Source organism: Echeneis naucrates, chromosome 5 (genome assembly GCF_900963305.1).
Source record: "Echeneis naucrates chromosome 5, fEcheNa1.1, whole genome shotgun sequence".
NCBI lineage: Eukaryota > Metazoa > Chordata > Actinopteri > Carangiformes > Echeneidae > Echeneis > Echeneis naucrates.
The window spans coordinates 2,113,970-2,126,217 of NC_042515.1; the positions used below are offsets into that span (position 1 = coordinate 2,113,970).

Here is a 12,248-nt window from a genome sequence, read left to right on the forward strand (position 1 = left end):
CCAAAGTATGAATGAATTTGCGGGAGCATATAATTTGGAACATGTGAATCAAAAAAGTCTCGACTGCTGTATGTTTAATTACATAGCAACATGGCCACCACCAATCTGGTGCCAGTAAACCAGATCGCAGCGTGCTAGCTTACAGCTAGGGTGACTCATATGTTCTGGAGTGTGTGTCTGTGTGTGTCTGTGTGTGTTTTTATCTCTGGGCTGCCTCCTCCCTCCTGCTCTTTTAATACCACTTTTCCACTGCGACTCTGCCAACTAACAGCTACTGAGCTGCGGGGGCTCCGAGGGTGAAGCTCTTCGGTAAAAGGACTTATTCTTTTTTTTTTTTTTTTTAAAGACAGGACAAAAGAATAAAAGAATTGTTGTCATCTTGAGCAAATCACAGAAGCCTTGAGAATCCCATTGACAAAAAAAAAAAAAAAAGTTTAAAAAATCTTAACTTCGAGGAGAGATGTACATGTAGAGAGAGAAGAATAACAACGATGGCTGTGATTTAAAGGAAATGTAAAAGTTTTGGAGAAAAGTGACAAGTACAGAAATGAGAAGGGAAAATAATTGTTGCTTATGTTGCAGAAGAGAAGAAGAGACGGACAGTTAGGCGGTGAGGAGGAGAAAGGGAAGAATGACATGATAACAAACAGGAAAGGAACGAAAGGAGGCTCCTTTAATTATAGGCTGAAAACTGGGGGGGGTTTATGGAAATGCCAGGAAGACAGACGCAGAGAGATGGTGAATGACAGAGAAGCCGAGGAGGAGGAGGAAGAGGAGATAAAGAAATGAGGAGAGAGAGAGAAAGTTAGTTTTCCCACCAAAATGAGGGGGGGGGGGGCGGCTACTGTCTCCATCCATCAAGAGGGGAGCGGTCCAAACAGCTGGACTGGGACATTTTCCGAGAACTAAAGTACAGAACTCTTCAGCGAGTTTCTTTGATTTCTTAGAGTGAAAGTGGACATGGGGAGGGTGGCTGGGTGGGGGTTCATCCGCCTGCCTGCCAGCCAGCCCATCAGCCAATCAGCTAATTATGCTGGAAATTGCTATAATGAGACTACGGAGAGTCCTCGTCTGTTGGCTGGAAACCGCCGTCCTCACAGCGACTCTCATCAATAACAGAAGCACGTTGATCTCGTAGTCGCAGCAGTCCAGAAAGTCCCACCTCTACACCTGAGTGAATTAAACCCCCCCCCCCCCCCCCCCCCAACCTTCACAAAGACACACACAAACCCCTGCACATGACAAAAGCTTACAAAATATATATATATATATATATATATATATATATATATCTATTCAGACAACGTTAACAAGATAAAAACTCTTTGAGGCAGAAAAATGCTAATTAGGAAAATGCATCTGTACGAGTATCCAAAACAACTGCTCTGGTTCTTGTAAACGAGTTTGTGCGCAGTAACCACAACACTTGTCAACACTTAAAAAAACAAAGTTGCCGTTCATACAATATCAAAGTGCATTCACACACAAGTAATCTCATCCTTTTGTTGACTGCAATGTTGTTTATTTTAAAAAGCTTCCTTAACTTTGGCTCACTCAGTTACCCCCCGATGGTGAAAGTGCGAGAGCTTGTTGTTGATAGTGCTGTCAGCGAAGTATGGCTGAAAGCAGACAGATTTCTGTTAATGTCCACAGTCAGTGAAAGGCCGTGTGTACACTAACGCAACAGCACTTCATTGGACTTGTGCATGACTACACGTACGCCGCTGTCTTCGAAGTTACTTTATATAAAAGACGTGTTTTTTGGATTCTGTACTGAAACTCCCCGTCTCCATTCTCAGGTTTGTTCAATCACGCCGCGACCTCTTTAAATCCACCTCTTCCTCCTCTGAGGTTCATGTCCTGCCCACCCTGGCTGAGATTCCTCATTTCTATGCCGGCTGAATGGATAAAACGGCGGTGTATTCAGTGACGGGGGCCCCGAGACTGCCCGGGGAAAGGTGAATGGGCGAGGCGAGCTGTCACAGACCTACAGACCTCTCAAATTCTGGCAGATTTTCATAAGAAAAGGCCATTAGTATGAGTGCAACGCCAAGCGCAAAAATTGATTTGGCCTTTCGCTCCACAACCTTGAGCGCCGACCTTCGAAATACCTGAGGGAGTGACTCACTGTTAAAAAGGCGGGAGGGGGGACGGCCAGGCGGGAGAAAAGAAGACGGATGGAGTGGAAGCCAGAGTTGGAGAGAGAGAGAGTGTTCAAATTGGAAAAGGAAGAAGACGTAAACACTTTCTTGAAGTTATTATAGAGAGCAAAAGAGGAAGGCCAAAGACGCTTCAACAGGATGCTTGAACACATCGTGTCTGACCTTTTATCTGCTGGGGAGCAGATTCTGATAAAAGCAGACCCTGCTGCTTGGAGGGTCATGATCTTGTTCTCTGCATCTCCCTGGGAAGAAAAAAAAAAAAAACCTCCTCATGTTCTCCATCTCTTCTCCCTCCCGCTCTTCATTACTCCTTCTCTAACACTTCACCTCATCCTTTTGGCTCCCTTTGCCCACACTGTCAACTCCGATTGGCTCTAATAGGAGGCCCCCACAGCTTACAGTGTGACAGACATAATCAGGTTTGGAGGAGCAGCTTTCGTCTGCGGGACAAACGGCCAAGGGGGGAGGAAAGACAGGGGAAGTGGCAGAGGCAGTGATGGAAAGGGGGGGAGGGGGAAAAAAAAAAAAAAAAACAGGAGGTGGAGCATGACTGCAACGAGGTGAGAGAAAGAGTGGAGACAGATCGTGAGGAAAAGGGAAGGCAAGAGCAGACAGGAGAACAGGAAGTGGAATCAAAACAGGCTTCAGCGATCACGGTTTTATCCAGATCTCCACGGGATTACATAATCCGGGCGACTTTCATGTGAACTGACGCACAAAATAAACATCACGTCCGTGACAGGACACACACAGCCAAGTGTTGTGTGCGCCAGCAAGTAGCTAAAACTTAGTCGGTAAACCTCGTAAACATTTTTTAGATAAGTGAAAAATTAAAGAGCAGTTCCTTCACAAACAACGAGCCCCGCCCTTTGGAAGGGGGCCAGATAACTGCTGCTGCGGAACGAGACACAACGCAAGGAAATTCGATTTGTGCAGGAACAGAAACAGCGTCCTTCCCTCGTAGTTAGTGTATAAACCAACAAGGCCTATTTTTTTTTTTTTCGGAAATCATTGCAGCGTCAAGTGCAAGCGGATTTCCACGCCGGGGGAGCTTGATTGATATGATCTGATGTGATTTGACGGAGAGCGGAAGAAAGGAGCAAGGGAGGAGGTGACGGGGGAGGGAGGATGAAACTTGAAAGCAAAAATGTAAAAAAAAAATAAATAAATAAAAAAGGATGGGATGGGACTGGGAGGAGAGGAAGTAAGAGGCAGGATATGAAAAGTGATGGAGGGCGATAATGGTTGGGGGGCTGGGGGGGTGAGAAGAGACAGGGTTTTTTAAAAGTGAGGAAGAGAGGGAGGATGATAAACAGGAAGTGATGACTAGATGGAGAGCGATATTAGAGAAGGGTACAGAAGACAGAAGGAAAGGAGGGATGAGAGACTGAAATAGACTGAGCGGTGGTGGTGGTGGCGGTGGGGGGGGGGGTTCAGGGGGGTGATGGAGAAGGATGAGTTCAATTTGTAGCTAGAGGTAAAGTCTGAGAGCGTGGTGGTTGGAGGAAAGGAAGAGAGAGGGCATTAATAAGAGAGGAAAGAGGGGGAAGAGGTCAGGTTAGGAGACAGAAAGGAGACAAAAGAGTGTCCTTTCTTTTTGGGGGGGGGGCGTTAGTTCTCCTGCCAACTCTCATTTAGCCTGAACCCCCCCCCCCCCCCCCCCCCGACTCATATGAATTTATGTCACGGCTCCCTTTTTGGATCATATGAGCTCAGGAGATAAAAGCTGATTTAAAAAGAAACAGATGTGTTCGCCGGCACTAAATAGAAAAGGTAACGAGGTCTACGTGTGTTTTAGGAGAAACAGACCGTGCTGTATATCGCAGGCTGATCACTGAGTGGAATGTGAGTTCACTGTTACTGCTGAGCAACCTGTTTTGAGTCATAAAGAATATCCATGAGCCCTCACGAGGAAAAACACGAGGAGCCTGCGAAACTGCAATTTCAGATGGAGTCCAAATAGTGTCATTGTTCTACACGCTCTGAGAGAATACACAGAAACATGCAGAACGAGAGAAATACGACTTTAAGCTGTGAAATAATCAGACACGAATAAGATGTAAAGGCAGAAAACCATCATGTCGGTGCTTGTGTGTCAAAAAGAAGGAATGCAAACAGCTTCAGAATCATGGAGGAAAAGCTGGTCCAGTGTGTCATACGTTTCAGCAAAGCCTTCGGCCAGTCAGGACACATTTGTGATGAGGGCACCTTTAGGTTTGTTCTGGTCTAGGTCTAGGTTAGGTTCTGGGCATTTTTCCCTAAATTTACAACCACAGAGACATGGGAAGGTCGGAAAGCTAAAGGCCCCAAGTCAGCTTTGAATCTGGGCCACTAAGGTTAGTATGAAGATTAGGTGAGCCATCGGGGCAGCCCTCAAAAGGCCAGAAAACCAAACAAGCTGCCAAGTGAAGGAATCTCAGACACGTTCAGTAGCTGTTATCGGTACCGACGGGATGTTTTCCAAATCCAGAAAAACCCGCAGAAATCCATATGAGCTTCTCTTATGAGACAGTTTGTTCATGAAGTTTTTCTACTCTACTGCCTTCATCAGACAAGCAAGTCCAGATAGTTTCAAAGGAAGCTGAACCACCTCAAACCTTTCTACGAGTTGGGTTTGAGGAAGATCAGCAGCACATCATGACGATCTAAAGTAAGAATAGTGATGCTGGGACTCACCTTGACGATCTCGCCCAGGTAAACATCCTCCATCTTGTTTGGCACCTTCATCTGGAAGATTCGTCCCACCACCGCTGAGGAGTCTGGGAAGGCAGTGGGCACCACCGGGCTCTGGTGACCTGCCGCGCTCTCGCTGCTCCGTATGCTGACAGCCTCCACGGCCCGGATGCCCTCCGTCACCTCCTGGAAATCCCGAAGGAGCGAAGACTGCATGGAGGCCTCCAGCTCTCTTCCTCCACTCACTCTCTGACTTGGTTCTTCCATTAACACCATCTCACCCAGCATGTCGATCTCCACCTCGGCGTGGACCGGCGGGTGGAGCCAGCCTGCTGCGGCAAGAAGCAACCCCAGCAGCAAGGCTCTAGTCCTGGGTAGTCTCACAACCAGGCCCCTGCTGGCCGCAAGGCGTCCCAAACCTAATTTATTGTGCATTCTTTGCCCTTTGTTGGCCTGTCACTGAGAAAAAAAATGAAAAATAAGGATGGTGTCCGAGTAGGAGTGGGTGGACTTCGGGGGGAGCATGCACCCCTGACAGATAAAACAAATCCTTCCTTTCAAATCCCCCACCCTCCCCGTCCTTCTCCGCCCACTCTTCTGAGCAAGAGCTCTTCTTCTCGCTTGGCGCCGGGCAAGAATCTTCCCTCCTTCTTCTGTTTCCACCTCCTCCTCCCTCCTTTGTCCTCTTTTATTCTGCCTCTTCCCCTCGGTCTTTTGTGCTTGTCCCTCAGAGGTTCAGTATTCCCATTGCGGCGAGCACCTTTGAGACCTGCCGGGGGGGGGCAGACAAATAAGGGAGAAAGACAGAAAGCATAGTTAGGAGTGTTTGTGTGTGTGTGGGGGGCAAAGGAAAGGAGAACATCCAGCCACGGGCCTCTCTTCACAACCCAAACACCTCAACTTAAAAACACTGAATCAAAAAGTCAATCCTCTTGATAAGTTCAGCCCCTTAAACTAATTCGCACCACACAAATCTCATTGTCGATAGCAACCCCTCCCCAACTGTGTGTGTGGGGGGGGTAATATTATCAATGCTGAGAGGTAATCTGATTAGTTACCTTCAACAATTCTGGCTCTCTCTCCCACTCACAGCTTTCTCGCTCTCCTTTGCTTCTTCTTCGCTGCTACTTAACTGCTGCTTTTTTCCCCCCTTATTCACTGACGTCAGACCGGATTAAGAAAAAGGAAAAACGAGTGACAGAGACGGACAGAAAGAAAGGGAAGTGATGAAGAGGGAGAGGATAAGAAGGATGGATGGAGAGGTTGGGTGGGGGTGAAGGTGAAATACGGTGGGACCTTGGATTAGCCAAACAATGTCGAACCAGTTAGAGCTTTCTTTGGAAGCACTAATGAATGCGTGCCTTCTTTATTGTCAGAGGGGTCAAACTCAGTGTGTGTGTGTGTGTGTGTGTGTGTGTGTCGAAGGATGTGTTGATGTGCAAGCCGCTGAGTGCATTTGTGTCCATTGTGAGTTGAGGAGGGCTGAACTCTGGGGTTTGTTATTCATTCAATTCTTTCACAGTGAAGAAGATCCCCCTCCTCACCCAACTCTGTGTGTGTCTGTGTCGCAACACAAATGATTTGCCCCCAGCGGCTTTAGTTGGGGAAAAGAAAAGAATGACAGAAAAAAAAGGAGCCCCCCCCCCTCCCACTGTGACTCCATTTTGTCCCGTAGCAGATGCCCGCTGGGGAAAGTAAAATCACATCGGGAATTCCCCGGCAACGACAAAAACAACAAAAAACAAGGCGGCCTCCCAGGTAGCTTTTGACCAACCTAAAAAAAAAAAAAGGACTCTTTCTTGTTTCTTTCTCGTCCTTGCCGTGCTTCACCTTTGGACAAAGACTTAGTTTTTAATTATGAGCACCGCTGTGCAGTTCCCCTGCTGCTAAAGCTTTTATCTTGAAGAGTCAACTTCAGGAAGCTTTAACTCAAAATAATGCTCCTTCCTTCCTCTACCACTTTCCTATTTCTTATTTTTTATTTTAGCTTTTGTGAAAGTCAAGATTTATTTCATTTTTATTCTTTGATCCCCCCCCCACTCCCTCGCCATTGATATCACCTTGGAATTTAAAGTGTTAAAACTTTTTGCCAAGCCTTCTCAAAAGTATTCCAAGATGGCTGACAGGGATAAACTCCATCCCTTTCATGTCGGCTACCTTCAGCTGAATTGCCACAGGCTACATACCTCCTATTTCCCCTTTCCCCTTATTCCACTGTTGTTCGGTCTGTCATGCGCTTCCCTTTCTGTGTTTTTTTTTCTGGCTTTCACTCTCTTTCATTCAAACCCTCTGTCACTCTTGCTTACAGGTTGTCTCCTTGTTCTTTTTTTTTGTCTTTGCTTTCTTTCTCTGCACATTTTCTTTTGCATCTTCCTCGAGAGACTTAAGGAACACCACACCTTCTCTCTCTCAAATCTCTAACCCCTTCAAGGCTGTTGTCTCTCTCTCTCTCTCTTTTTTTTTAAATTTAATTTATTCCCTCCCTCTCCATCGCCTCCTCGTACTCTCTCTCTATCAAAAACACAGCCTGTCTATTCATCGCGTGACAATAGGGCTGATGATGGCGGAGGAGTGTCGCTATGAAAGGGCCCGCTGAGCTGTCTGTGCTGCTGGATAAAGGAGCACTGTCATTGTGGAGAATGAGGGACACACACACACACAGACACACAAAAAAAGACAGAGTAGTGAAGAAAGGCTGGGAGAGACCAGAAATTTTCCAACTCGAGAGCGGGACAGAAAGCCGTCATTACCTTGACACCTACAGAACTGCCCACCCCCCACAAAAATGCTCTCCGCCCACTTGAAGGCATTGATCGCTCTGGGAAGAGAGAGAAAGAGAGACAAAGGCAAGAAAGAAAAGACGGCAACTGATAGATTTTGTTGTGCAATTTGACTCCCGAATGGTCTAAAACATCAAAGAACGACCAATAATTGTGTGATTGTCTGCGTGTGCGTGTGTGCGTCGGGTGCCATGGCGACACCTTTGTCGTGAACAGGCTCTTAACAACATCTGTGCGACTCTTGTCCTTATTAGTCAGGTTCCTTTTGGAGCGGCTCGCTAAAGTGCAATTACTTCACCAGTAAGTGCTGAGATTTACGGCGTTGGAGGAACTTCCCCACATGTTGGCCACGTTTGGGCTGCGTGGGCGGGGGCACGGGCAGGGAAATTAAAAGCCACTAAAAATCTTAGCATGGCAATTATATGGAGTGCTGATGCGCACTAAACTGCTGCACGCAGAGAGATATAGAGCTTTGAGCCACTGTGATGTCTGATATGACTGATTTATTGTTAGTGGTCACACTGACTCAAGCAGAAACCGCCAGCTGGGCTGCGCGTTCAAAAGCTAAACTTTTCATAATTGTCGTCACTGTTATCTTTGTTTCACAAAAACCAGGAATAATTAAACGGAGGGGGCTTATCGGGCTAATAGTGCAGGTCTCTGACTGAATACAAACGGAGCTTGTTCACTACAGGGGTTTGGGGTTGCTCCTGAACACTCGCACAGCGTGCTTTTATTAAAAAAAAAAAAAAAAGTTGATGAAAGTCTTTTTGGTACCAAAAAAAAAAAAAAAAAAAAAGTTAATTTGTCTTTCTAACAGCAAAACAACTCCCAGCACAAAAAAAATAAAATAAAATAAAATAAAAAGGGGAGAATGTGAAGCGATTCAGGGCAAAACAAGCCAGAAAAAATGGAAATGTAATAACAACTGAAGAATGAGGACTAAATAAGATGTTACACAAAAAATCACACTTTTACATTAAGATGGAGTGAGTTTGATGGTTTGAATGGATTCCAACAGTTTTTATGATGTTCTGTATTTGAACATCAAATATTCCCGGATCTCAAATCACACAATGGGAGATATTTGATGTATGTATTCAGAAACTGAACTTGATACCGTTTGGACTTCTGGGACTGTGTGATGTCACAACAAAACAGTCGTGACAACCGTCAGCCATGTCCCAAGCCCCGCCCACCTGGACCCAACATGCAGGCTTTGTGAGTGATTTCCTAAAATCTGCTTTCAATTTCTGTTCAACTTAGACTCAAACAAATTGTTGGCCAATTAAAAGAGAGAACCAGAGCCTCTCTTCTGATTGGCTAAAAAACTCTAACCCTGGACCGAGATAGTTTTTGGTTATTCTGCGCCGTGAAGGTTTACCAATCTGGGGATCGCACAATGACGGGCAGAATATCAAAGCAGAAAGGCACACAAGGCCAAAAGCATGATTCACGTCCTTTTCTGTGCGTCACACCTTCACAGAGCTTTTTTGTGGGGAGTCACAGGGAAAAATAGTCCTTTTGAGTTCTCAAAAGTTTCAGGCTTCGTGTCTGAAACACACACGGTAAATGCTGTTTTTTGAAATCCCACAAATCTATGTTCTATGATCAGGCGGACCCACACTGATACCTCGAACGGTTTTCTCTTTCAGACTAGCTGCTACACAGCGATAAAAATAGATATCCAGACATGATACCAACTCCCTGGCACCCCTCTGCCCCCCCCCAACTCAACCCAAACCCCTCCATCTCCACTATCAGGTTGCGAGGACATCTTTATAAATAAACAGTTAACCGGACACTTGCATGCTTTTACTGCTGTTCTTCCTCTGCAAGGTATTGAATGGACTTGGCCGGGGAAATGGGGGGGGGGGCAGTTAAAGAGCATGGGGGGGGGCTAAAAGGAGAGAAGGAATGGGAGGTTTGAGAGATGGTCATTTCTTATTGGTTACAGGCCACAATGTGAAAACTGCAGTGTGAAATCTAAAGTTAGCACAAAGCGCAGATGTATTCGTTACGTTGTGTTAATCACAAGGTGAACGGCCCCCTTCATCCCTGAACCGCCGCGTGTCCGAAAACAGCTGAAGTGGGTTTTATGCCTCGTTGCTCGTGAACGTTTACAGCCTAAAAAGTGTCTCGCTAATTGGCGATGGTGATACCACACCCTGTTCTCAGTCCACTGTTCCACCGTTACATGAAAAAGTCTGCTGTGCATCCATCGTTATTCCAACCAATTAAAACATGATGATTATGTTTCTGACTCTCCGAGGTGAGAATGCGTTGATTGTTTCTGTTTCTTGGGCTTTGGCAACTTAACACAGACAGATATTTTCTAACTGACCTGAAGAGAAATAGGAATACTATGGAGCAACGAAAAAATCTGTACAGAAGCTATGATCTTTAATTTAAAGGTCCCATATTGTATAAAGATAGATGCCCAACTCCTTTTTTGACTATAGATCAGATCTGGTTTCTATATGAACTGTGTGAAGGTATGAAAGTGCTCAATCCGCAGAGAAACTGGGCCTTCAAATTAGCCATTAGGACTTCTGTAACTTTGTGATGTCACAACAAAGCTGAGTCTACCTGGACGCACAGTCCAATCAGCCAACACTCAAAATAAAACAGATTGATCAGATCGAACAGTTGGATATCAACTCCCATAATGAATTCCGTGGTGATAGTTACCGACCCCCCCCCCTCCCTTTTTTTATTGTTTGGGTGGGGAAGAAAGAAGACATCGTGGGTGGTATCAGGAGACTTGTGAGAGACTTTAATGCTGTCGCTGGGGTAAGATAAAAAAAGAGGGCGAGGACAGAAGAAGCGAGGTTTGGAAGCACCAAAGGTAAAATTTCTGCTGAGGCTTTGATTCCTTCCCATGGGAGGAAATCCAAAAGGAAAAAGTCTGTACCCAAGGTGGGAGGAAGTGAATGTAGTCTGACTTAATAAGCTCAGTGTGCTACAAGGATTTTGCATTTTCCCAACAATAGCTTGACGCCCTAGACAGCTGCGATTTGGAGCAGAACCGACCATCCAACCAGAAAACAGCTCAACTGTACTCTGAACTAAACCTCATCACGTTCATTGATGAATTAATGGATACGAGTTAGTCGCTGTGCTGCTGCATGATTTTAAAACTTTATTAGTGCAGTCTAATTATACAAGACACAACAAACTTCATTACACACATAACACAAAGGTATCTCAGAGACTCTTTAAACCTCAGAGGAAATTCCTTCAGGGAGCCAATAAGGAGAAAGGAACGCCACTCAGCGTCCAATTAAAGGAAATGAATTCCCCACATGGCGGCCGACCGGAGATAGACATCCTGTCAGAGAAGCTACAGTGGCACTTTAACGGCCTGTCGCTCCCTTTTTCAATCTCGTTTTCAGACCACATCCTTCTGCACTTCTAGCTCGCCACCTTTCAATCTCCCAAAGTCACATCTGATGCCTCTATTACCAACCCCAGACAGGACGAGAGAGGCCTGAGAGACTGAGCGAGGGGGGAAAGAGAGAGACAGTTTCTAAAAATGGTTGCATTCTTGAGGAAGCTCCCAGACTGACAGGTGACACCGACGCCGTGCAGGACACAAAATATCACACACGCATAAATACAATGACCTCCCCGACAAATCTACTTCCTCATGAGCCAGATTCAACAAACACAGCGCACTGTGACATGACAAAAAAAAAAAAAAAAAAAAAAAAAAACAACCCGGGCTCACGACGTGGTTTACCTTTACAATACGATTTAGACATTTAGCACAGAGATTAGCCACATTTGAGGTTTTTAGCCCGCTCTCTCATCCAGAGTGATTTGCAAATGTGTAAATAGGAGCGAGATTATTCTCATGGTGTGAGGATATAGGAAGTCAGCATTGTTTTTTTTGGGACCGAGGGGAGAGAGAGAGAGAGAGAAAGAGAGTCTTTGTGATGCTTTCGACCTCATTACTGAAAATTCATGGATGCGTTTCAAAACCACCGCATCAGGAACAAAACTGTTTAACCGTGACCTCGGCGACAGCACAATCTGTGCAGACTCGTGTTTCCTCTAAAACAAACTTATTGTGGATGCTCTCAAATTCCGCTGTATTCCTCCCCATAATGACATTTCTAATTAGCTAAGAAGGGAGCAGTGTAATGCAATACAGTCCCAGAAATGCAATCAATCATAATGCAGATCCACCACCCCGTCTGAGGGGGGTAAGGGGGTAGTCGTGCGCTGGTAGCTGCTACGGAGGCGAGCGGATGGACCATATGTGTGAACATAAGGCGGCGGGGAGAAGACCTGTGTGTCATGCCAATACTGAACCAGCTCAGCCTGAAAATGCTCCCAACAACCCGGTGAATTATCAACCATGTTCACGGAGGAGGAGAGGAAGGAGGACTAAAATATTAATCATGAAAAGATGTCTCATTTTTCTTTTAATCAGCAATCTAATCTCCATGCAGTTGATCTGAAACATCCCAACATGAAACACACAAAACATGTTTTGACAGTCAATATCATTGAATTTAAGGTTGAATTTTGATTGATTGACAAATGACCTCCTTATTAAAAAGGAGCTATGTGTCAGTTAACTTTGAAACTTTTCATTCCCTTCGTTTTTAAACCAACCAGCTAGCCA

The 12,248-nt window shown here is 45.5% G+C and overlaps 1 protein-coding gene across 1 annotated transcript in view; it reads right to left on the minus strand.

Moving 5' to 3' along the window:
* dag1 (dystroglycan 1) overlaps positions 1 to 12,248 on the minus strand; it is a 45,468-nt gene that overhangs the window by 14,189 nt on the left and 19,031 nt on the right. The window contains exon 2 of the mRNA XM_029502827.1: positions 4,839 to 5,604. Within this exon, the coding sequence (XP_029358687.1) occupies positions 4,839 to 5,270 (432 nt within the window). The 5' untranslated portion in view covers positions 5,271 to 5,604. The remainder of the gene's footprint in view (positions 1 to 4,838; positions 5,605 to 12,248) is intronic.